The following is a 27776-nucleotide window of genomic DNA, read 5'->3' as shown; positions in this document are numbered from 1 at the left end:
AGGTTTGGATAAGTTCTTGGAGAAGTCCATTAATGGCTATTAATCAATTATACTTAGGGAATAGCCACTGCTATTAATTGCATCAGTAGCATGGGTTCTTCTTAGTGTTTGGGTAATTGCCAGGTTCTTGTGGCCTGGATTTGGCCTCTGTTGGAAACAGGATGCTGGGCTTGATGGACCCTTGGTCTGACCCAGCATGGCTATTTCTTATGTTCTTACAAGGAGGCAGACCCTAGGGCGGCAGGTTTATAAAGAAATAGCTTCTAGGCTATAGAAATTAATGTTGGGCAATACCCCAACTCTAATAACCCTCTGCTGATCCTGTCAGGGATTTGCCACCAAGGCTGACTCAGCCCATAGGACACATCTCTCTCTTAGTAAACAGGAGCAACATATACTGAGACACAAGCGTGAGAACATTCTGTGGAAGAAGTCCGGAAACTTCTCTGACGACACCATAAAATCAGAAATGCTGTAAGAGCCAGCCCCTGTAGAAACTTGAATGCTTCATTGACCTGGGAACCCCGAGGGTACCAGATCGGGTTCAGTCTGACTAGCAGAACAGACTGCTCACCAACCAGGCATAGGTATCAAAAACTCTGTGGATTCTTTATTAGCACAAAATGTCATAAAAGTCCGACTCAGTCCGAGTTTCGCTCTATTCTGAGCTGCTTCAGGGGCTATTGTGAACAAAACAGCTACAACATATATAAACATATACATCATACAGACATAATTAATTAAATCATATTAAATAATGTTAAAAAGAAAATAATGAAAATTACTTAAAATTACAAAAAGGTAAAAAAACAAATATTGACCTAAATGATGGACAAGTGATGTGAGAAGGACTGTGATACACGCAAATAATATACCATATGGTGAAGAGATGGAAAAATAATTAGATAACATTACCTATGATGGTATTGCTATATGCAAGGTGCTACATGTGTTTTTTGAAGGAATTAAAATGTGGATAATGGTGTGCTGGTGGATGTAGTGTACATGGATTTTCAAAAGATATTTGACAACGTGACCCATTAGAGACTCCTGAGAAAATTAACAAAAAAGTCATAGAATAGGAAGCAAAGTCCTATTGTGGACTGGAAACTGGTTAAAAGATAGGGAGCAGTTTTCTCAGCGGAGAAAGGTAAACAGTGGTGTACCTCAGGGTTCTGTACTGGGACCGGTGCTTTTTTATATATTTATAAATGATCTGGAAAAGAGAATGAGTGAAGAGATAACATTTGCAGATGATATAAATTATTTTGAGTTTTTAAATCATAAGTGGATTGTGAAAAATTTCAGGAGGATTTTGCAAGACTGGAAGACTGGGCATTTAAAATTGCAGATGAAATTTAATGTGGACAAGTGATGCACATAGGAAAAGTAATCCACACTGTAGTTAAACACTATTTGGTTCCATATTAGGAGTTACCACCCAGGAAAAGGACAATACTTTTAAATCCTCGGTTCAGTGTGAGACAATGGTCAAAAAAATCAAACAGAATATTAGGAATTATTAGGAAAGCAATGGAGAATAAAACAGTGAATGTCATAATGCCTTTATATTTCTTCTTGATAAGGTCTCACAAGTACTGACGGCAGGCTGGGCGCCATATCATAAAAAAAGATATAGTTGCATTGGAAAAGGTAGCGAGAAGGGCAACCAAACTGATAAAGGGTATGGAATGGCTCCCCTACAAGGGAAGGCTAAAGAGGTTGGGTCTTTTCAGCTTGGAGAAGGGATGTCTGAGGAGGGATATGATAGAAGTCTATAAAATCATGAGTGAAATTGAAAGGGTAAATGTAAATCGATTATACTCTTTTAGGAGGGCCCTGATAGCTTGGCTGGTTCTCCAGAACCTTAAATCTACTAAACATGGTCCCTACATCAATTCTGGCACATATTGCAAAATACGAAAAAGTTATCGCAATTTGCACTAAGATAGCGCTTCGCATAGGTATTAGTGCAAATTGCGATAAACTGCCTATTACCATAAAACACACCCCTTTTCCTATCGCATGTGATATTTAGTGCATAAATCCAGGCCTTAGACAGATAATGTAATAGTTATCCTTTCTAAATGGCGTCCTGGGGGCAGACATGAGGAGTTCTGGGGCGCAGCAGTTAGCTGCTTAAGTTAACTAGCTAACTCCGATATTTGGAGTTAGCCAGTTACTTTCTGCAGCTAACTGATAGCTGGGTATATTCAGCGGTGTAACTGCACCATTGAATATACCCTGATAGTTAGCCAGTTATGTATAACAAGCTAACTAGCACAGCCATACAGCGGCTGAATATGGACCTCATAAAAACTAGGGGGCACTCCATAAAATTAGTAAGTAGCACATACAAAACAAATAGGAGAAAATGATTTCGTACAATAAACAATTAAGCTCTGGAATTCATTACCTAAGGATGGGGTTAAGGCACTTAGCGTAGCTAGATTTATTTATTTATTTAAAACTTTTTATATACCGGCATTAGTAAGCATACATCATACCGGTTCACATTGTAACTGAAAGGCTGAAATTACAATTAACAGGGAGGTTTAAATAACAATTAACATAATTAATAAAAATTAATAATATTATTAATTAATAAAAAATAATTAATATATAATTAATTAATAATTAATTAATAAAAATTAATAAAATTGAAATAACAATTAACAGGGAGATTTAAAAAAAAGGTTTGGACAAATTCCTAGAGACGATGACAAACTGTTATTAACCAAGTAGGCTTAAGAAATAGCCACTACTTATCACTGCATGATAGCAGTATGGGATCTATTTACTGGTTGGGATCTTTCCAGGTACTTGCAAATCTGGATTGGCCACTGTTGGAAAGAAGTTACTGGGCTTGATGGACCCTTGGTCTGACCCAGTATGGCAAGTTCTTATATTCTTTGGACACCAGATAAAGAAAGACCATCCAGCTTGCCTCACTAAATAAGCACCTTATAGTGGTAAAATATGATGCTGCACATCCCTGGGAAAGTGAACTAACTAGGTTTTCTTTAGAATGTAAGTAAAGATGTTGCAGTGCACCAGATCATAGTCATCATCAGTTTGCCCTTATGCTCTCTCCTATGGAGAGCCACAGAGATCTATCCTACCACCAGCACAATTCAGACTATCACTTATTATTGAAGCACTGATAACATTTAGCTAACGGTCTCTCTTGGCTGGACCCTGACAAAGCAATAGCCAACCTGAATAAATGTCTGGCAAAAAATTTCGACTGGTTACACCAAAATAAAAAACTAAATCTATAAGAAAGAGTACTGTGGATAGGAGGAAAAAAAAAAAAAAAAAAAGATACTGGCAAATTAAACTCTGGGGCGCTCCTTGAAGGGATAGCTTTTGCTTTCAGCTGTCAAGTTCATAGCCTGCAATTTGTGCTGGACTCCAAGATCATTTGACACTCAAATCCTGGCAGTATCCAAATCTGCATTCTTTCAGCTACGCCAGCCTCATTACCATCCCCCCTTTTTCAATGGTCCTATATTTGCCATGGTCATCTAGGCCTGTACAGTCTCCCACCTTGCTCCTACATTGGGATTCCAATAAACACTTAAACATCATCTGCAATATATACAGAAGACTGCACCTTGACTAATGCTGAATGCAAATACAGTCAAGAGGATCACTCATTGGTTTCCAGTACTCTACAGGGCCCATTTCAAAATCCTGGTTCTCGCCAAGGCCCTGGACGGCTGCCCACTGCCCTACCTCAGTAGCCATCCTGCTCCCCATCGCAAGCCCACCTACAAATGCCTACATCTAAAGAATTACACTTCACAACCAACAGAAAGAGAGCTTTTTCTGGTTCAGTGCCAATCCTCTTGAATGCTTTGCCATGCAATATTAGACTAGCCCTAATTTGCTAGCTTTCAAAAAAACTACTAAAACATGGTTCTATGAGGTAATGTTTGAGCCACAAATCTAAGTTGGTTTATTTCTCAAGTTGTGCTCACTGAATTCTAAAATACTGTAGGAAATTATTCCTTTAGGTGCCTGTTGGACATGCATAAGCAATCATCCAAGCATATTAAAATCGTGGTCTTATGCTTTTGTTCTACCTCATAGAACAAAAGCATAAGACCTTCTGATAGATGTGTGGCTTTAATTACTTGAGATATTAATGTAAACACCTTCCTGCATTAACAAAATTTGAGCTTTCTAGTCAGAAAAGAATAAAATAAAGCAAAAAAAAAAAAGTCATATTTTGGCTCCTTCACGAAGCTTTTGAAGTTTCTCTATGAAAACTGCAGTTTGTGCTTTTCTGGCTAGGTTTTTAAGATTGATAGTAAGGGACAAGGGAAGTTATGATTAATTGGGGTAACGGGACATTTATTTATTTTTATTGTGCTGTTACTGGGGTGGAGAACGGAGCTCTAATTTTACAATTTATTTGCAATTCTAGTGTTGTATTTATATGCAGTCCACGCTGAGTTACATATGTGATGCTTTCTCATTTGAAAGAACCCAATGTGTATTTTGCAAAGCCCAAAGCACTTGGCAAAATGCATGGTGAGGGGATTCTCATCGCAGTCTGCTGGCTAAGATTCCATGGCAAACCAGAATAAGAATTTTTACTTCACTATTGGTGCACAGCAGGGATATGAAGCAGTGCCAGGGAAGGAATGCAGAGTCCTTTGTGGACGACATGTCAAATGACAAAGAAATGTCAGTATGACACTACCAAAAGTGCTCCACGTTAGCTGACTCGAGCGGGCGAGCTTGACGTGTACCACTAATAGAAAGCAGGGTAGGGCTTTCCTTTCCTCTTTCCATCTTCTGATTGTGACTCTGGGGCTGCACACGAGCTGCTGCTGGATTTAGTGTATGGCGCAGGATACTGCATGCAGAGAAACTGAGTCAGAGCTGGCTGATGGGCTCTGCTCAGATCCATAATCACTTCTGAAAAAGTGAGAAAGCCATTGAAAAAAAAAGGCCACCTCGTTTTAAGGATCAACATGACATTTTCACACATCTGCTGTCCTAGAATTCATGATGCAGTGGACAGGAAATGATCGCCATGGAGAAGGCTCTAGGAAAACTCATCATTTTCAAAGTCAGGTAATAAGAACACAGACATAATCACCATATCCCTGGAAACCCTTGAATCTAAAACCGTGATTCACAAAGCTGCAACAGACAATTTCACCTTAAACAAATTAATTTGCAAGAAGTCCAACTGTAACACGAATGAGCAATACACCTGGGGGTTTATTAAAGATGTTTCTTGGGCAATGGAAGATTTTCTTTATCATGAATGTGAATACCCAGGTGTAGATATACCAACAGCTCAAAAGAGACATTTCATTACTGTTCAGCACCAGCATCTAGTCAGCTCCCATGAAAAGATGGACAAACATCTACCTACAATTAATAGCATTTAAAAAATGTTTTAACATTAAAAATGAGAATTCTGTAAGCTTGCCCTTATTCACCCAAGCAGAATCCCAACACACTTTACAGTGCAATACAATCTGAAGGATAGATACATCTGGGAGGAACAGCAAATTTAAAGTATGTAGTCTTCAAAAAATTTCAAAACAGGAGTGACAGCAACATTAATATTTTTCAATTTTAGTTTGGAACACTAAAGCACAAATCACATAGAAGTCAGTGGGAGAGCAGGATTTGAATTCACACTCCAGGGATGTTCCAGATGGTTATTTATTGCTCTCTTGGGATAGTGCAAAGGATGCCAGACTCTGTCCCTCTCCTAGGCTGTATGACAAATGGGACTGGCGATTTGCAAGAAGCTCTGGAGAGACTCTTACAGCACTGCATTTCTGAAACACATTTTCCATTTTCATTCCACTCAAATATTTTAATCAGATTCCACAGCCCGACCAACTAATTCCCTCCTGGCATTATACATTCTTAAAAAACACACCATTCTTTGGAAACAGAGGACAACACACCATGATAAGTCAGCTTGCTCCTGTTAAGTGAGATGATGCACAGATTATTGCTGTAGCCATCTTGCCACCTTACATGACAAATTCTGTATGCTATTTTATTTTTGAGGTATAAATCTTGCGGATTATGTGGGAATCAAACAATGCTGGTAAACATTATTTTCAAAGAACATTTTCATCTTTTAAAACTCCAGGTTTGAAATTTGTAGCTTAGTTTTCCTGGATACCGATAACTGGCAATTGTCAACTTCAGAATAGATCCTGATAGATATTGGTAGGAGTTGTGTGGGGGAGGGGGAATAGTTATGAGGTTCAGTTGGGTCTAGGAATTATCTGCTGGGGAATGATGATTATATTATTGGAGAAGGGTGATTGTGTTGCTAAGTTTTTGTGGGGGTGGGATGATTATTTTATGGGAGATGAGATGGGGCACTGTATAATGGATATTGTATTGTATTTTATGATTGTGTGGGGCTTTATTATACTCATTGAGTGAGTTGTGGTGTTGTATGTGTTGACTGTTTTTCGTGAACTGCTTTGAAGTACAAGGAAAGGCTGAATATTAAGCCAACTCAATAAAATAAATCTTGGAATTCAGTTATGGTTTCTTATCCAGGAAAAAACATGCAATCCAAGCTTAAGCCTATATTAAAAATCTCTTTTATAGCTGGGCTTGGGCTTAGTAGATAAAATATGGCTAAAATGGAAGACCAACTACCACACTTTTGCTCCGTTAAAGATAGGTTTTACTTTAGAAAATATACAATTGTCACCAGTTTTATAACACACTGCGCAAAAATTAAGGCAGAGAAGATTGCCGTATTTTGTGATGAAATGACTTGCAGTTCCATCAATTTGTATTCTCAGTATTGTGTGCGACTTTCCCAGCACTCCCATATAATGTACAAATCTGATCCCCACTTACTGCGCTCCCCTTTGCAGTGTGCTCAGATATACATCTCCTTGAGACCTGATCACCTGGACCCTCCTCTAGGGTTTTCAGCCCAATGGGAACAAGATTCGGTCCTGCTCATTGCTAGTCCCAAATCTGAAGATCTGGAAGCCTTCATTCATAGCTACAAGCAGTTTTGCCTCTCTCTAGTTTCTCCCATATCTCCGTCCTAGTGTCAGAGTCTACAACAGCATTCTTCCAACTCAAAAGGTACAGACTGCAGTTCTTTCTAGAGCTACTGAGCTGTCAACGGTTGTCACTACATTGATACTGAACATGTCCTCCCTCATGGTTGCAAACAGTGCCTCTCTTACTCCGAAATCTTGGCCAGCACTACATCTCTCCTAAGAGGCCCCTGTGGGCTCTGGCACACATGATACAGTTGATAGAGCAGTCCTGAGACTCTTGTTGTGAGGGCTTATTAGGAGGTGACAGGCTGCCAATGGAACATAACCCCCATGTCCACAACATTGTAAATCAGGGTTGGCCCAATGGCTCTGTGACTGTGATTCTATATGAGGGGATTCAAGTCCTATTCTTGGCTCAGATCTGCTCCCTGGGTTGATCAGGGCTGGGGATGTTGCAGAGGGAGCATTCACAAAACCTAGTGTGGGGTGGGAGTGGGGGACAGGAAGGAGGGAGTCACTGTGAAATGAAACCCAGTGTCCAATTTTCAGGTCCATAATTATAGGATTCCAGAAGGAGCCATGGTGCATTTATTTATTTATTTATACCTACATTCTTATAACCCTCAAATCCCAAGAGATCAGTGCAGTGTACAAATTAACACACAAAATAAAAATCGCATGCATAGCTCTCAGCCAAAGACTGTCACTGCAGTGACTGGACTAAAGTAACTTAGAAAGGGGATATCAAACAGGGGATTACTGACACTGTATTTAAGTGTTGCAATATACTGCATTACTACTATTTATTGTTCCCTGCCATGAGCACTTTCGTAGAAAGATATATAAATTAAAATCAGTCCCTGAGTAGTTGAGAATAAAGGATCATGGCGCTAGATCCCGGTCCTGGTTCCAACTGAGCTGGAAACTAAAAGGATTGGGAGGAAACTACCAGATAAGAGACAACACAAAACAAGACCAAAAACCTAAATATTCTGAGAATGAAGCTAGAAACACCTAAATTAGTGAGGCACAGAGCATCCCTATTAGCAAAGAAATAAAGAGAAAGCCAGAAATTAACTGAAATCTATGGCACAGCACCAGGAATGAAACTAGGAAGAGTAGATGGGCCTTGTGATCCTTTATCTGCTGTCAGATTACTGCAGAAATGTGAGAAACAGCCCAGGATACGAGTGAGGTCTAATAAAGCTAATTGGTGGGAACTAGTTATCAGAACTGTCCACTCCATTCTAGATGTACAGCAATGGGGTAGTAACAGATCCATCACCTCCAGGTCTACCTTCAAATATCCACTTTGGATCCTTTGGAAGAAAGGCAGAGTACCAAACCAAAAATAGAATATTACAGAGTTACAGTAACCCTTCCAAGTGCTCTTCATAGCCAGCCCTCTTTCTCTAGTACATCTCATCAATACTAAAATTTCTTCATTTAGTATTTCAGTGTTTGCTCTGAAGTCCAAGCTCCCTATTCTGGCCTCATAACCTTTGAACCCATACTGCAAGCTATGAGATGTAAAGGAAGGAGTCCTCACAATCAAATGCTGCAGAAGGAAAGAAGTGTGTTGGCCTGTGCATTCACTGGAAATGAAACAGAAAATTTTCACAAAATTTGCTTTGTTTCCTTTCATTTTTAAAACAACCACACAAAATTTCATGTTTTTGTTTAAAAAAAAAAGTCCTCCCAATCTCTTCTCATACAGCACCAGACCCATCTCCCTTCAACCTCTTATTTATTGTAAAATATTTATATTCCAATCTGTAGATCTTGGTGGATAACAACTATACAAACATAATTAAAACAGAAAATATACCTTACTACAAATAATAAACATAATCAGTTACAAATATTAAACATCTTACATACAAAATCAAAATAATCTATAAAGACCCTAACCAATAGGTGACCAAAAACTACATCAAAGTACTCTAACATTTCTACTAACCACTTCTACAGTGCTACTTGACACATGCAGCGCTTTACGAACACATAAAAGGCTATCCCATGTCAGCAAAGCTTACAATCTAATCAAGACAAATATACAGAAGAAAAATGGGAATTTAATTTTATTTAAAAAATGGTTAAAATCAATAAGGCTGCGAGCAGGATAATAAGGGGTTAAGATGTAAAAACAGCCTCAAAATGCATACCTATCTTTCTTCCCAATGCATTTCTGAAAAGGTGGCAGACTAAAATTTACAGCTTTATCTGGAGAAAACGGCCACCCCGGGTAGCTCGAACTGTTTTATATTTACCCAAGAGGGCAGGGGGCTTGGGAGCACCGAACCTTATCTGGTACTACGCAGCAGCACAGCTTCGCTTTTTAGTAGATTTTTATTGTAAGGAGGATACCAAACAATGGGTCCAATTGGAACAAAGGCAAATAGGGTCTATGCCTCTTCAGGCACTAGCATGGCAGCCTAAATCCACATGGCTGCCCATGGCAAGATTACCTCTAGCTCTTTCTACCACACTTAGAGTGTGGAAGATTTGGAAGCCTAAACTTGTGGGCCTTTCTGAATATTTTCAGTCCTCTCGTCTTTTTTCCAATAACCTTTTTCGGGGGGGCGCAGAAAATCCTCAGCTAGTATCTTGGGACCAACAAGGGCTCTCTACGTTTGGCCAATGTCTGAGGGATATGTCTGTGCGGAGCCTGGAGGCTTTATCTAGCCCAGGGGCGCTTGGCCTGGGACAAGTGTTGGCCTATGCTCAGGTCCGTCACTTTCTTCAACCATTACTATCCGCCAAAAAGATTCACCCACATAAAACTCTCTTTGAGTCCTATTGTGAACATGCAGACAAAATGAGGGGAGTCCTTTCTAAAATTTATAAGCTACTAAATAATCATTCCCCTTATTCGGCCAACCATCTTTTAGCCTGGAGCAAGGACCTAGGGGAAGATATATCAAAGGATGATTGGGATCACATATTCCTGCAGTTTTCTAAGGTGTCTATTGCTGCTTCTATACAAGAACACTGCTACAAAGTGTTGTATCGATGGCACTGGACCCCGGAGAAACTTCATAGAATGATGCCTACCATCTCTAATTTATGCTGGCGAGGCTGCGGCCTTGTTGCTAATTATACACATATTTGGTGGCATTGTCCAAAAGTCCGCTCATTTTGGCAACAGCTTTTTGATTGGCTCGAGTCTGTGGTGCCGGGATTCCGGACTCCTAGTATAAGGGGTGTTTTATTACATGAACCCTCTGAGGAATACTCTAAGCATACTCATAAATTCCTTACACAAGTATATATTGCTGCTCGAGCTACATTAGCTAAGGTGTGGAAATCTCCTGACATCCCATCCAGGGCAGAGGTACTGCACAGGTTACATAGCCAGTATCATCTGTCGTATCTCACTGCGGTAAAACATGATAATTTGAAACCCTTTCAAGCTATATGGCGCCCTCTGACCCAATGGCTACTTACTCAGAAGGGTCCCACTCCGGGGATGGCCTAATAGCGTTGGGACACCTTAGCCAAGTACCCAAGGGTAGGATGAACCACCGACAAACTTCTGAAGGTGGACATAAAACATCTGACACCGTTTATTTCGTTTTTATACCTCTTTATTGCAGCCAATACAGTAATCTTTTTGCTTAACATGTTGATCCTGTGTATGAACCTGGAAAAGGGGGGGGGGGGGGGGTTTGAGCTAAAACACAAAATTACTTAGCTCATTTAGAGTGCAACGTGTCTGCTGGTTTTGGAAGTAGATATTTCATTGTTCCTTGTACTCTGAGTTGTATTCTACTTTACGCTGTATTCCTGTTAATGTGTTTGCTCAATGTTTATGTTTTCAATTTCAATAAAATACCAATTGCAAAAAAAAAAAAAGAATGAATGGTGTGTAGAAAAGCAGTATAAGTATTCCCTTGCAAGTGCCTGATAACACATCAGAAGAATAAATTCATTTTTCAAGATCCTACTCATTTGGAGACATTTTTCTTAGACAAGGGGGTTCGATAGGAAGTTTGTGATTAAGACTCCTAGTTAAGAAGAATTACTGGTATTAAATACATATTTTATCTCCATTTAGTGTATTTACAGATGTTTCTAGATTGTTTAGTTTCTGTTTTGGAGTTCTCCTTGTAAGCTTCCCAGTCTTATAATGGGGATTAGATTATTGGATTGAATCCTATAGGTATTATGGATTTATGTTTTCTTCTATTTCAATATGTATGCTTTTTTTAACTTCATCAATGTATGTTGTTAAATTCAATAAAAATATTAATTATATAAAAAAAAAAAAACAGCCTCAAAATGGCAGGTTTTTAGACTGGTTCTGAATAAGACTGGAGGGAGTATGATGCACCAACTCAGGAAGACTATTCCAAGCTTATGGTATAAGCAAGGTGGAAAGCACTGACAGGAGTTGGCAATAGAAAAGAGCATCGATAGGACTGACTTGCCCCATGAGCAGAGGTTATGAGGGCGGCTGTAGGGAGAGAAAGAAGAAGAGAGGTAGTGAGGAACTACAGACTCTTAAAGGTAAGAGGAGCTTGAACTGTATGCAAAAACAAATAGGAAGCCAATGCAGTGATTATAGAAAGGGGGTATTTTATTTGTTTATTTAAGCCAATTTATAACCCACACATTCCAATGTTCATTGCAAATAAAATACATACATAACAGCATAAAACCATTTAAAAAAAATATAAGATGTAGAAACTTTGGAAAAAAGATAAGTTGCGCAGCTGAACTTTGGACAGATGATATTGGATAGAGGGTGTTCAGTAGTCTAAGCGGGAGGAGAAGAGAATGGATAGGGGTTCTGGTAGCATGCTCAGAAAGGAAGGGATGGATTTTTGTGATGTTCTAGAGAAAGAAATGACATTTTAGCAGTGTTTTGGATGTATGTAGAGAAAGACAGGAGTCAAAGATTACAGGCTATGATTACAGGCTGAGGGGACCAGAAGGGTAACAGTGTTATCCACAGAAATAAAGAAAAGGGGAAGAGGGTTTGTAGGGGAAGATAGAAAGTACTGTTTTGGCCACATTGAGTTTTAAGTGGCAGTGGGACATCCAGGCAGCAATGTTAGACTAAGAAGAGCAAAAGGTAGTTAATTAGCTTGCGTGAAGAATTTTGTTACACGGAAGGTGGGAATAGTGGAACAAAAATAATCACCAATGAATAAATGTGGATCAATATACTGCACAAAGCTTAACATAAGACTTTTTAAAACATGATAGTTTCACTTGTTTTCCCCTTAGTCTGCTTAGTGACAAGCCAGAATAGAAGCAGGAAAACATCTGCTGATTGCCTGATAAGGCCAGTGCCTAAACTGTCTAGGAGTCATGCAGCAACAAAATGTCTCTTAGCAAAATCACAGTTTACAGTATAAACTTGCTGAAACTGTGAATTCTAAATAGAATAAATGAAACTGCATAACCTGGACTAGAGCCAGATATGAGAGTATAAGAGAACTGCAAGTAACAGTGTTCAGCAGATCATCAGAGAAAGAGCACCTTAGCTATTTCATGATGAATCTCCGGGCTTGCGTCTCCTGATTTTCCCAGATACATTGACTCACAAGAGGGGGACTGTGAGGGAAGTATCTTTGTAAAAATCTTTATGCATAGCTTTATTACTGCAGTACTATCTATCTTTACTGATTTATGCAATACTGTTTGCATTTGCTCATATTTACATATTTAGTAAACAAGTATTTGCTTTTACAAGTTGTGCTTGTGTGTTTTATGATGTAATACATCACCATTCATTCCACCATTTACACAGACAGTCAGGCTAAGATCTGAGATCCAGATTCCTTTTACCCCATCCATAGGCTCTGAAGACTCTTCAGGGGCAGGAGCAAACCCCAGTTATTCTTGATCTGCCAACCAGAAGCCTAGAAAATGGCACTGGTCAACCTAAAACTAGCATTATTATAGATAATTACCTATCTATAATTGCCTCAGGACAACTGCTGCAATTGCCTCAGGACAACTGATGCAATTTTCTACAATTACATTGGTGGAGCAAGAGCAACTGAGAATTATTCCAGCTCCTAAAAGGTTTTTAAAGCCTAAGGATGGGGTAAGAGATTGGGGGAAGATTTTGTTTTTGTGGTGGTGGTTTCGTGTGAACTGGGAGAGAGGGTGGCTGAACTAGACAATTATGTTTTGGATTTTTTTAAATTTCTTTTTTTATGACTAAAATAAATATAACACAATGATGAAATAAAAAATAAAAATAAAAATAAAAAAAATTGTCTGTGCACACCGCAAGCACAGGGGCTCTCAACCTAGTCTTTGGGACATACACAGCCAGTTGGGTTTTCAGGATATCTGCAATGAACACACATGCAATGGATGCCGAGCATGCAAATCCATTTCATGGATATTCATGCGGATATCCTGAAAATCAGACTGGTTGGATGTGTCCCAAGGACTGGGTTGAGAATCCCTGTCCTAGTATATCAGGGACAACCTAGTTTTTGTTTTTAGCATGCAGTGAGAATACTTCACAGCACTCCAGCTGAGCTCTGCCAGCTCAGGATATCCATCACATGATTGACAGACAGACAATATTATCATAGGCGTGAAGAACACAGCTGGGTGCCTAAAACCTATTTCCTCTGCTGCAGTTCAGAATGCAAAGATAGAGAAGTCAAATCAGACACAAATATATGCTCTGTGACTGTGTAGAACACAAACATATATATTATGCACATCTCTTTTTAAATGAGGAGCATTCAATGACATGTTTTAATATGTTGCTTACATGCTTTGCTATTTGCTGTTGTACAAAAAAACCATTACTTATTAATTGAAAATCAATCGACATTTTTCCAAAATAAAAAAACAAAACAAAGCCGATTGTGTGTTCTACTCTTAAATGATTCAACACCAAACTCAGATCTCTTGTCCAAGCTGCCTGGCAGTGCAGACTGGTGTTTCCAGGAGCAGGCTCGGACACCTGGAGATTCAGACTCCTCTCCCAGGCAGCCAATTCTGCTGTTCCCTATGTTGACAGTAAAATTATAATCTCTTTACAACCAGGTGATGAATCTTGTACAGCACCTTTTTGCCAACAGTGATCAAAATAACCCCAACTACTATAATTTTTATTATTGAAAAGTTGGTTTGTGGCTATGGGAGGCAAGTGGCAAGGAGATAAATGCCTGATCATTCCCTCCTCCTCCATGCACCATCCCAACCTCAACATAAAGAAGATGTTATTTCCAGAACAATAAACCCAATAATTTCCACTAAGGACAACTAAAAGTTAATAAAAATGCCAAACTGTTGTCCTCTCACTGCACCCAGAGAAGGATTTAGGAGTCTGCCACCCCTAGGTACTATTGCTGTTATTGTACCCCCCCCCCCCCCCCGGGGTAATGTCAGACAATATTGAGCAGGAGGTGCAAGGCAGTGTACCAGAGTTTGCTGTGGCAGCTCAGGCATAAATAATGTGGCAAAAACTGGAAAATTTGAAGCACATTGCAAACATTTCCATCTTTCACATTATAAAAATTAAGTAATTTTCCAACCTTGTTTACATTATTACAACTTTTTTATTGGGTGAGGAAAGGGATCTTAATTATTAATACAGGAAGGAGATCAAGGATGGGCAGAAGAGAAGGAGAGGATGAGGGGACCAGAGATGGGGAGAGGAAAGGAGGAAGACTAGTAATGGGGTGAGAAGGTGAAAGTACTGGAAATAGAAGGGAGGGGTATGAGAAGGAAAGAAGACTGGGAACGGGGGAGGAGTATGAGAAGGAAAGAGGACTGGTGATGGGGGAGGAGAGAAAGAAAGGACTGGTGATGAGGAGCATGAGAGATGGGGAAGATTGAAGAAAGGGGGAAATCAGGAATTTGGGATGGGAGAAAAAGAGAGAGAGGTTCTGGGATTGGAAAAGGGAGTAGGAAATATTGGAGGGTGGGTTGAAGGATCGGAGAGGAAAGAAGGGAGTTTCCAGGATCTGGGGGATATAATCTGAGATCAAAGGAGCGAGGAGGAGAAATTACTACTTACCTGATAATTTCCTTTCCTTTAGTGAAGGGTAGATCAATCCTAACGAGTGGGTTATACACCTCTGCCAGCAAATGGAGATGGAGCAAAAACTGTCACGACTATATAGTCCCGCCCAGACATCAGCCCACCAGTATTTTCTGGAAAAGCCAAACTGTGGGCAAACCTGAATAATCTTGAACATTATTAGCAATAGGCTAATTCTTGTTTCTCAACCAACAGGAACACTGAGCTCAACCAAAAGGAGGAAAAAATCTAGCAAACTAAGGGCTAGAGAAGCCACTTTCCAGTTATCAACAAAGATCAGGAATCATATCTGCATTGCTCGCCCTAAGAAGGCTAATCACAAAATCCAAATCCAGCAGCCAAATGCAGGTCTGGAATTGACCTACCCTTCACTAAAGGAAAGGAAATCATCAGGTAAGTAGTAATTTCTCCTTTCTAAGCATTTAGGTAGGTCAATCCCAATGAATGGGATGTACAAATGCTAATTCCGAAATTGCTGCGAGGCAGCCAGCGGCCCAGTCAAACTGCCTGCACAAAAGCAGCATCCTTCCTAGCCCTAACATTCAAGTGGTAATGCTTGGAGAAGGTGTGCAAAGGTGTCACTGCACGGCAAATTTCAGCAGGCGGCAACAAATGAAGCTCCGCCCACAATACCACCTGAGCCCTAATGGAATGTGGTCTAATCTGCTTCGGTACGTCAACCTTAGTAGCCACATAGGCTGCTGTAATGACCTCCTTAACCCAGTGGGCAATTGTTTCCTGCGTTGCTGTTGCTCCCTGCTTACCTCCACCATGGTGCACAAACAGGTGATCAGACGTTGCAAACAGTCTTAGTCACCTTCAAATAGCACAGTAAATGATGCTTGATGTCCAAAGAGCTCAAAAGGCGGTACTCAGCTTCCTCTCTGTTCCTGACCAAGGCAGGCAAAGAAATGGACTGATTCAAATAAGAACATAAGAAAATGCCATACTGGGTCAGACCAAGGGTCCATCAAGCCCAGCGTCCTGTTTCCAACAGTGGCCAATCCAGGCCATAAGAACCTGGCAAGTACCCAAAAACTAAGTCTATTCCATGTAACCATTGCTAATGGCAGTGGCTATTCTCTAAGTGAACTTAATAGCAGGTAATGGACTTCTCCTCCAAGAACTTATCCAATCCTTTTTTAAACACAGCTATACTAACTGCACTAACCACATTCTCTGGCAACAAATTCCAGAGTTTAATTGTGTGTTGAGTAAAAAAGAACTTTCTCCGATTAGTTTTAAATGTGCCCCATGCTAACTTCATGGAGTGCCCCCTAGTCTTTCTACTATCCGAAAGAGTAAATAACCGATTCACATCTACCCGTTCTAGACCTCTCATGATTTTAAACACCTCTATCATATCCCCCCTCAGTCGTCTCTTCTCCAAGCTGAAAAGTCCTAACCTCTTTAGTCTTTCCTCATAGGGAAGTTGTTCCATTCCCCTTATTTTGGTAGCCCTTCTCTGTACCTTCTCCATCGCAATTATATCTTTTTTGAGATGCGGCGACCAGAATTGTACACAGTATTCAAGGTGCGGTCTCACCATGGAGCGATACAGAGGCATTATGACATTTTCCGTTTTATTCATCATTCCTTTTCTAATAATTCCCAACATTCTGTTTGCTTTTTTGACTGCCGCAGCACACTGCACTGACGATTTCAATGTGTTATCCACTATGACACCTAGATCTCTTTCTTGGGTTGTAGCACCTAATATGGAACCCAACATTGTGTAATTATAGCATGGGTTATTTTTCCCTATATGCATCACCTTGCACTTATCCACATTAAATTTCATCTGCCATTTGGATGCCCAATTTTCCAGTCTCACAAGGTCTTCCTGCAATTTATCACAATCTGCTTGTGATTTAACTACTCTGAACAATTTTGTGTCATCTGCAAATTTGATCTCACTCGTCGTATTTCTTTCCAGATCATTTATAAATATATTGAACAGTAAGGGTCCCAATACAGATCCCTGAGGCACTCCACTGTCCACTCCCTTCCACTGAGAAAATTGCCCATTTAATCCTACTCTCTGTTTCCTGTCTTTTAGCCAGTTTGTAATCCACGAAAGGACATCGCCACCTATCCCATGACTTTTTACTTTTCCTAGAAGCCTCTCATGAGGAACTTTGTCAAACGCCTTCTGAAAATCCAAGTATACTATATCTACCGGTTCACCTTTATCCACATGTTTATTAACTCCTTCAAAAAATGAAAGTTTGAAACCACTTTGGCCAATAAGGAAGGCACAGTCTGAAGCTGAACCACACTGAGTCACATGGAGAAAGGTTCATGGCAGGAAAGAATCTGTAGCTCAGAGACCCAAGAAGCCGAATAGTCATTCAGATAGGGGTGAACTAGAATGCCCTCCTTGTGACCACTACGACCTTAGAAAAGGTCATTGGTGCCGTGGCTAGTCCGAAAGGTAAGGCCTGAATGAGGTAATGACAATCCAGGATGGAAAATCAGAGGAACTGCTGATGTTCCTGCTGGATGAGAATATGCAGATATGCCAGTTATTCCCCTGATTGAACCACCATTATGACAGAGCACATTGTTTCCATCCTGTTGACACCATTCAGATCCAGAATGGGCTGAAACGACCCTTCCTTCTTGGGCACGACAAAATTAATGGAATATCGGCAAATATTTTTCTGCAATTTGGGAACAAGGATCATCGCTTTCAGAATCATGCCATTGTAATGTCACTTTCACTTCAACCCTCTTCTAAGGGGATGTGCTGGAGAGACCATAAAGGCATCTGGAGGAATGCAAAGAAATTCTAGAGCATAGCTGTTCCAAACCACTTCGAGAACCCAATGATCCGAAGTAATCTGGACCCACCTGTGAGAAAACTGGGATTTATGATCACCTATCTCCCGCATCACAAGGTAAGTCCACAAACCTTCATTGGGAAAACAGAGGAGCTCCGCCTCCGGAGCCCATATCCTTTTGAAGATATTGGAGGCAAAAGGCCTGAAATCTGCGGAAGGGTTGGGATCTCTGGGAAGATTCCTCCCCTATAAGGCCGAAAATGCCAGTAGTCTCGAGAGCAGCCATTCGCCTGAGAAACTGGCTTCTTATCCTCCAGAAACTTGAGACCTGGGTCTCTCCCCATTTAATTGCCATTTTTTCCAATTCATTGCCAAACAAGAGCAAGCCTTTGAAAGGCAGCTTAATCAGTTTAATCAGCTTGGCAGCAATAACTGAAGCAGCATCTCTGTGGCTGTATGTACCAAGTCACTGCCCGCATCAGCCAAGAAGGTGGCCCCCAGTTCTACCATAGGTGCTAGATCAGACCCAATGCTACCAGACTGTTGAGAAAGCCACAAGGTAGTTCCAGCTACCAAGGCACAACAAGAAGCAATTTGCAAAGTCATTCTTACTGCCTCAAAGGCTTGCTTCAGGATAGCCTCAATCCTTCTATCCTGAGCATCCTTCAGAGCCACAAATCCTTCTACTGGAATGGTGGTACATTTCATGACAGAACACAAAAAGGCATCCACCTTAGGAAACTCTACTGTTCTCTGGCTTGCAAATCCAAGGGGTACAGATCCGCTAAGACACGTCATCCTTTAAAAGGACACTTCTGACGCATTCCATTCCAGATCAATCAACTCCTGGATCGCTTCCAAGAGGGGGGAAAAAACAAGAAGCCTTGTGCAGAGTGACTAAAATAGAGGAGTCCTCCTGTGTCCCAAAGAGTCAGGTCCAGCCCCTCCGAGGATCTTCAGGGTCGGAGATATCAGACCCAGCAACTCGCCTCTTTGAAAGAAATGTAGAAGATTTCTAATTGGCTCCAAATCTGGGGGAATATCCTCTCCCTCACCAGGAGAACCTCCATCATCTTCATCATCGGTATCATCCTTATCCACCTGCATTCGAGCTCTGTCAGACCACACTGCTCTACGGCACTTGACCTTGGAGACAGGCAGAGAAGCACTCAGAGCACCTTGGACCTAACTTAGTAGGAACTGCCGCTACAGCAGACCGGCTCTGTAAAATTTCCACCCAGGAAAAGGAGGCCAGGTCCATGCCAGACCCCAGAGGCCCGAATCTGACGTTCTGCATGCCAGTGTCTCCTGAGAACTCGACCTGCAGATAAATCAGAAGAGGAGACACTCTTGCAGTGTCTCCCTTGATCCTACTGCCCTCAGACCAAGGAGATGGACCACTGTCAGCAAAATTGGAAGGAGGCAAATCGCCCCAAGCATCCAGGCAGCACTGATACAAGCTTAAAGAAAGCTCTGGCTGAATGGCTCTAATGTGGCACAGATAGGTGCTTAGGTTTCTTCACCACAGGTGCCATGCTATAAGCACACAGTCCAATAAAGGCTCATCCCTAGCTTTCCTACATGAACAAGTGTCTATAATATGAAGACACAAAAAAATGTGTGCACAAGCCCACGCGTCTAGGCTGCTCGTCCTACTGGATGCCCAAACTGAATAACCAGGACCAAAGCCTAAACATGGTGCACAAGATATGCATGCAGAAGGAAAAATGCCCAGTTGCACACACAAACGAGAATGAGTGCACACCCGGACACACAAGCGCGCACCAACGGAATGAAGCAAAAAAAGCATGCGAAAATACAACACGACCTACTGCAAGCCCAAAATGGGAGAAGCCTGGAAGCGGGGCCTAGCCAAATAGCCACTCGAGCCATGCCTGCATTCCCTCCTCACTTCACAGAACTTCCCAGAGATGTGAACGGGACAGCCAAATGCCAAGGAAACAGACCCTTCTCTTGCTGTCTTCTTGCTGCTGACTTTTTTTTTTTTATTAAGTCAAAACATTTTTATTTGAGATCAGCCCTCCCTGGATTGTTCTGGCTTCAGGGGGAGAGGGCTAAAGTCTTCACTGCCAAGCCTCTCTCTGCCTGCAACCGCTAATTAGAATTTAGATCCACTCCAGTCAAGGCTACTGGACTGAGGCACTCTGAGGGATAGACCGCACGGTATCACCTCAGGAGGCAAGCAGTGCCACATAGATATCTCCTTTGCAACTTCTTTCATCTCTTTTTTTTTTTTTTTTTTTTTTTTTACTCACAGGCAATCCCTCGAAGGGAAATGCATGACCACCATCTGCTGGAGACTGAGAATACTGGTGGGTTGATGTCAGGCGGGACTAGTCATGACGTCAGCTTTTGCTCAGTTTCCATCTGCTGGCAGAGGTGCACAGCCCACTCGTTGGGACTGACCTACCCAAACATTTAGGAACCTGAATTGCAGTGGGTGGGGGAGGGGAGGAGGAGAGGAAGGAGGTATCCCTACTGGGTTCTGAACTTGGTCCCCCTTACAACTCCTCTCTAACCTCTTAGTCTAGCACACAAACTCCAGTATCAATTTCTTCGCTGTCACACACACACAAACACTTACCCCCTCTCCCCATCTGGACTACTCTTATCACGCAGCTTCTCTTCTCACCCGCAATGATCCCCATTCAGCCCCTCCTAATCTTACCAAAATGAACCCCCTTTGCTCTCTGTTCTTCAGGCTTACACCCCTTCCATTTTGTTCCCTGCCTGGGAAGGGAGGGACTGGATCAGGAAGCAGAGGGCAATTCTCTGCTGAGTAAAATTCAGCACAGCTAGAAGGCAGTAAATCTTCAGCCAGGCTGCTGCCCCCCCCCCCCCCCCAGATTTTTGCCTCCGTAGGCACAGGCCTAGTGTGCCTATTGACAAATCCAGGCCTGACTGGACCCCAGGCTTACTTACCATCTCAGAGCTATTTTGATGGGTGTGGTGAGACAAGAGGTGAAAAGGTCAGCTGGCAGGTCAGGGTTCATGGGTAGAAGTTCACTGGCTTCACATGCTGCCAATTGAATGCAGTTCTTCATCGATGGGGGCAGAGGCATCTGAGCAAGTGGGTGATTGGGATTAATAGCAGCCACCTGCATAAAACAGAGCACAGAGAAGAGTGAGTGCAGTGGTCAGAGCAAAGGCACAGGCCCATACCACAAGTTGAACTGCTAAAAACACACCATATCCAATGAAATTGGGTGGTAAGTCACAAACAGTAGAGGTAGGAAGAACTGCCTGGGTCCTTATGTAGAGATGTCCAAGATATTCCCAGCTCGATGTCTCCCTCCCCATCCCCTGCTTAAGGCCCCCCTCACAGTTAGCGAAGACTGCCTTCAGGTAGAAATATCCAGATGTACCTCACATGCAGGTGTCACCAAATACAGCCTGAACTACTTTGCAGCAATACAATTTGGTTGCTCGATGTTCAATTCCAAACTGCAATGTACATTTTTTATTTGCATTTGCACATCCATAAAATAATTGTGAACGCCTTGTTTGATAACCTAAAGAGAAGGGATAGAAAAATAACAAAGGGAAAGGGAAGAGATGGGAAGGAAGAGGGAGAAAGGGATAGAAATATAAAAAAAGAAAGTACTGAGAACAACAGAGTAAGCTTTTGATTAGTGAATGCACCATAATTAGTCACCGGCATAAAGGGAGAAAGAGGAGGAGAGGGAAGGGCACAAAGGATTGGGGGCCATAAGAAGCAAATCTGTCCGGCAGGACTTTCACCACATTGGCATATTGTATGTGGTAACCCAAGAGGGAGGAGGGAACAAGCATTTCTCATTCCTAAAGCAGAAAAAGTGTTTGTCAAAACAAGAATCATGGGCACCAGCCAGCCAATCTGAGACTCCGAGAGTAGCCGAGTGTCCTAACTAAGAAATCAGTTCCCTGATGAGCTGCAACACCCCTGCTAAGAAATGACTGGTTCAGCCATAACTGGAAAATAAAACCTGCCACAGTCTGAGTCAGAAAGGAGATTGGAAGGGCCTAAACTGATGTGTCAGAGCCAGTGAGACGAGCCTCGGTAGTGACTGAACAGATTAGCTTCACAGCACTGCAACAGCTGGGAAGAGGGACTTGCGTAAACACCATTCAGTTCTTCCACTCTGGAGATTTCGTGAGACAGGTTTCTCTTTGTCGGGAAAAGGAGGGCAGAAGACCCCCATGCGCACATGTGCTGAGATGCCGTGCGCACAGGAGCAGCACGGCAGCTTCCCCCAAATGCTTCTCTTTTTATTTATGTGGCGTATTTAGAAAGAGCAGCTCCTCCAGCATTACAAAGAGCACGTTACCAGCTAGGATGCCTAATAGTTAGATTCACAAGATGTTCAATGCAAAAGGATTTCCGAACAAATTGCACAGACAAAACCAGGGACATCTGACTGTAAGCCAAGGATAACAATTCCATCTTCTTTCAGATCTCAACCCTAGGACAGCAGCAACACCAAGGCCTTGCAAAGCTCCCATTACTTAGGAGTCCAGTATTGCTTTCGGAAACTCACCCACTTTACAGCTGGCCCCCATTTACTATCGCTGCCTTTTAAAATAACTCCCCCCCCCCCCCCAAACTCATTTCAGGATATGACCCTCAAAAGCAGACATGCCACGGCTTTCTTCTGCTAAGCAATGGAATTTGTTGCCAGAGGATGTGGTCAAGAAATCTAGCATAGCGGGGTTTAAAAAGGGTTGGACAAGCTCCTGGAAGAAAAGCCCATAAACAATTATTAGCCTGGCTGCCTTGAGGAAAGCCACCGCTTATCCCTTAGAGTGGGCAACAAGAAATGGATCTGAATACTTCCTGGAGATCCAGATTGGCTACTGTTGGGAGAGAGGATGCTGGGCTTGATGGACCCTTGGTCTGACCCAGCATGGCACCTCTTATGTTCTTAAGCAGTCAGTGATATCACTCTCCAGTGAGGGGCACATTCTTAGAGTACCTTTCAACTTGCCAATGTCGAGAGAGGTAGCCAAGTGAGCAGCAGGCTTTAAACCAGGGAAATCAGACTTCAAATCTCACTGCCGCTCCCTTGTGACTTCACCCTCCGCTGTCTCAGGTGCAAACTTAGGGCCTGATTTGCTAAGGCTTTTCTCCCATTCTGTGTTTATAGGAAAAATGCTTAGTAAGAGACCCTCTGGCGATAAGGAAATACCGGCAGTACCTGAATGTAATCCGCTCTGAAGTGCCTGAAAGGCATTACCAAGGAGAGGACTTTCTCATTGGTGGCACCGGCATTATGGAACTCGCTTCCAGAGCAGTTATGACTAATATCTGGCAGTAAAACCTTCAAAAGAGCTTTAAAAACCTACTTCTTTAAATTAGCTTATGAAGGCACTTAAAAGCAAAGATTATTCTTGATTTTTTTTTTTTTTTTTTTTTACTTTGAAAGGCTGGTATCTTTGCTTTGTATGCTGTTTTTTTGTTTTTTTTTAAACATGTATAATTGTTTGCTTTTTAATATGTACATTATTTTGTAATCTGCTACAAACTACTAGAAGTATGCAGACAGGAAATACATTTTAAATAAACAATATAAATCAAATAATTAAATAATAAAGTAATCAACTTGCCAATTTACCAAGGACTAGGATTTTGGTATTTTTATACAAAAACAGAGAGATGATGATTAGTAGCAATAGCAGCATGAAAGTTTGTACAAATCAGTGATGCGCAGACGACAGTAAATGCTTATAATGAGAGTGTCTTGCTGCCACAGGGAAGTAGTCTCTGCCTCTCCACTCTAAATAAATTCAGAAATAAGTCATTAATTTTACAAAGAAGGACATGCTTAAGGCCTTCAGGGACAAATGCCATCCCTGGGGGCTGTAGGAACGTGGCTGTTGTAGAACTCCCCATCTCATCTGCTCGGCTTATTATCATCTTTCTGATGCATTAAGGAGCAAGTGCCTGGTGAGAACAGGCTCTGTGCATCCAGCTGTGCCCTTCCATTTGCCATCGTCATGGGAAAGAATAACGGTCACCAGAAGGGATAGTATGTCAAGAGCTTCCAAAGGCTCCACATCTGTGCTTCCCAAACCTGTCCTGAGGACTCCACAGTCCGTCAGGTTTTCAAGAATATACATGAGATAAATTTGCATCCACTGAGTCTCCATAGTATGCAAATTATCTCATGCAGATTTATTGTGAATATCCTGAAAAACATCTGGCTATGGGGGTCCCCAGGACAGGTTTGGGAAGCTCTGCTTCATTTAGATTTGGACACAGCACTTAGGTGTGGAAGAAATTATGGTTTCCTACTGCCAGTGTCTTTTTAGGCTTCCAGCTCAATTGGGAACCACGGGCTGGGATCTGGAAACTCGAGCCTTCATTCACAAAGACACAGGGATTTTGTCCCCTATTTTATATCCCCCTCCCAATTCAGGCAGATCGGTTGTTGCAGGCTGCCCTCCCAAAACACTGAAATCACAGCCCTAACTCCACCCATTAGTGTTGCTATTTTACAATAGTTGAAATTCACATCCCCTGCCAGAGTCTGTGAGCACAGAATCTGCAGCATCCCCAGCCCTGGTTGACTTGGGGGAAAAGATGACCTGAGCTGGGAAGGGAACCCAGATCCTCTGCATGGCAGTGTGCAACACGGCCACTGAGCCAACCACTGGCAGATTCAATTATGTAACAGACTGGAAAACATACAGTAAATTGCTGATCTAAATCATGGTAATTCCAACCCTGATGTTCAAAAACATCTTCCCCAAGGCTGTAAAAAGTTTAATATTTCCCAATGCAATCAAACTTTATAATAAATTAGGATAACTTGGGACAAAATGTATTTCACAAGCAACTCAGTTGTTTAGTCCTCACTAGATATATCAGTGACCTATACTATTCAATCATTACATTTACCTACCCACCTTGCCTGCCACTGTCAAGAACAGGGCTAGAAACTCTTCCTCATAATATTAAATTCTACAAAGCATTTTTGGGAACTGTTTCTTAGTGATAAGTAATAGATGGTACACAAACCAGCCAATGCAATATCCACGTGGGAAAAATAGGCGTTTATGATTAGAGATGTGCTTTGTTTAAAGCTATCGGTTCGGGCTTCAGATCGGGCGCTCCGCAGAAAATTTTTCCCACGTTTTTTTTCCCCCGGCAATTTTCGACGAAGTGCAAAAGTGCGCACTAATGGGCCTTACTGTGCACTAACAACCAGTTAGTGCGCACTCTCTCAGCATGGGTGCGCAGTACACCGAACGAGACAGTGCGCACTAGCTAGATGTTAATGCGCATTAAGGTCCATTAGTGCGCCCTAATAGAACTTACAGACACTAAGTATGTAGTAGTGCGCTGTAACTAATGTTGGTGCACAGTAAAAAAAAATTCAACTTAAAAATTAAAAAGTATCAATTCAGAGGAGTTCGTTAGATAGAAAAACAGTGCGCACTAATTGGTATTACTACGCATTAAGAGATATGCAGTGCACAGTAACTTCATTAGTGCGCACTAACATGAAATTTGCCGAAATTTTGGCAAAAAACACTTTGTTTACGGGGGCTATCGAACCATGACAAATTAGACAATATTGTTGACATTGTCTAATTCATGAAAAACGAATGCACAACCGTACTCATGATTGAGTACCCACTTTCCTAACATGCGCCATCATCCACCTCTCCCGGGCACACGATGCAGTTTAGGTTAATGAACTGTTGTGTTAAAAAGGAGGTGCTAGGGGAAATTGTGCATCCCTAGCACCTCCATGGCATTGTTCGCTCATAAATTGAGCGGCCGTTTTCCTAACCTCACCGCCATCGAGAATTAAAAACAAATTTTTTTTTCACAATGCTGCTTTCTGTGGTTCCTCTGACTTAATATCGCCATGATATTAAGTTGGAGGAACCAGAGAAAAGCAGTATTTTCTGCTTTTCTGCTCAACTTTTGGGGCTCCTCAAAACTTATCACCAGCTCTGAGGCTGGCATTTATTTTTGAGGGGAAAGCTGAAAGTCGCTCAGCAGCGCATGGTTCGGAGATAGGAATCTTCAAAGAATACTAATGATGCATTAGAATTAGGGCATCCTGACAGTGAGGTTCCAATAATAAGAAAAGTAGTCCAAGTGCCTGTAACTAAAAACTCACCAGAGCTAAAAAATTCTAACTTATCCCCATCAACTAAAAAGCAGAATGAAAATACAAACAAAAAACAAACTTTGAAATGTTTGTATGCTAATGCCAGAAGTTTAAGTAGTAAGATGGGAGAATTAGAATGTATAGCAGTGAATGATGACAGACTTAATTGGCATCTCAGAGACAAGGTGGAAGGAGAACAACCACTGGGACAGTGCTATACCGGGGTACAAATTATATCGCAATGACAGAGAGGAGCACCTAGGAGGCGATGTAGCGCTTTATGTCCGGGATGGCATAGAGTCCAACAGGATAAACATCCTGCATGAGACTAAATGCACAATTGAATCTTTATGGGTAGAAATCCCTTGTGTGTCGGGGAAGACTATAGTGGTAGGAGTATACTACCGTCCATCTGGTCAAGATGGTGAGACGGACAGTGAAATGCTAAGAGAAATTAGGGAAGCTAACCAAATTGGTAGTGCGTTAATAATGGGAGATTTCAATTACCCCAGTATTGACTGGGTAAATGTATCATCGGTACATGCTAGAGATATAAAGTTCATGGATGGAATAAATGATATGTTTATGGAGCAATTGGATCAGGAACAGACAAGAGAGGAAGCAATTTTAGATCTAATTCACAGTGGAGCACAGGATTTGGTGAGAGAGGTAACGGTGGTGGAGCCACTTGGCAATAGTGATCATAAAAACATCAAATTTGAATTAATGACTGAAGGAGGACAGTAAGCAAATCCACGGCTCTTGTGCTAAACTTTCAAAAGGGAAACTGATAAAATGAGAAAAATAGTTAGAAAAAAACTGGAAGGAGCAGCTACAAAGGTAAAAAGTATGCAAGAGGCGTGGTCATTGTTATAAAATATCATCCTAGAAGCACAGTCCAGATGTATTCCACACATTAAGAAAGGTGGAAACAAGGCAAAATGACTACCGGCATGGTTAAAAGGGGAGGTGAAAGAAGCTATTTTAGCCAAAAGATCTTCATTCAAAAATTGGAAAAAGGATCCAACAGAAGAAAATAGGATAATGCATAAGCATTGGCAAGTTAAATGTAAGACGTTGATAAGACAGGCTAAGAGAGAATTTGAAAAGAAGTTGGCCGTAGAGGCAAAAACTCACAGTAAAGGCGTTTGACAAAGTTCCTCATGAGAGGCTTCTAGGAAAAGTAAAATGTCATGGGATAGGTAGTGATGTCCTTTTGTGGATTACAAACTGGCTAAAAGACAGGAAACAGAGAGTAGGATTAAATGGACAATTTTCTCAGTGGAAGGGAGTGGGCAGTGGAGTGTCTCAGGGATCTGTATTGGGACCCTTATTTTTCAATAAATTTATAAATGATCTGGAAAGAAATAAGACAAGTGAGGTAATCAAATCTGCAGATGATACAAAATTATTCAGAGTAGTTAAATCACAAGCAGATTGTGATAAATTGCAGGAAGACCTTGTGAGACTGGAAAATTGGGCATCAAAATGGCAGATGAAATTTAATGTGGATAAATGCAAGATGATGCATATAAGGAAAAAATAACCCATGCTATAGTTACACAATGTTAGGTTCCATATTAGGTGCTACCACTCAAGAAAGAGATCTAGGCATCCAAAATACGCAAGCAACCGCGGGTCAACCTGGGCACTAGCCTGAGTGCATGGTATTGCACTGGCCTGAAAGTTGGTAGAAGTACATGACTATCTACAATACAGAGATGGGGCCCTCCTGACATGGGGCAAGCAAGGGTTTCTAGTTGTCTTACAACCTTGTGGGGAGGAGCAGCAGAGAAATATGAATCCGGGGATGCAAATAAATAAAAAT

General features: G+C 41.5%; 1 protein-coding gene across 2 annotated transcripts in view; it reads right to left on the bottom strand.

The window, feature by feature from the left end:
- Positions 1 to 27776, bottom strand: part of RPTOR (regulatory associated protein of MTOR complex 1) — a 699963-nt gene that overhangs the window by 378089 nt on the left and 294098 nt on the right. For both annotated transcript variants that reach the window (XM_029599200.1, XM_029599201.1), the window contains exon 6: positions 20769 to 20944. In XM_029599200.1, coding sequence (XP_029455060.1) covers positions 20769 to 20944 — 176 coding nt within the window. The remainder of the gene's footprint in view (positions 1 to 20768; positions 20945 to 27776) is intronic.

The sequence above is a fragment of the Rhinatrema bivittatum genome, chromosome 4 (assembly GCF_901001135.1).
Source record: "Rhinatrema bivittatum chromosome 4, aRhiBiv1.1, whole genome shotgun sequence".
NCBI classification, from domain to species: Eukaryota; Metazoa; Chordata; class Amphibia; order Gymnophiona; family Rhinatrematidae; genus Rhinatrema; species Rhinatrema bivittatum.
Note: the sequence above shows the minus strand (reverse complement) of the source record. Positions and strands in the feature narration are given on the sequence as shown.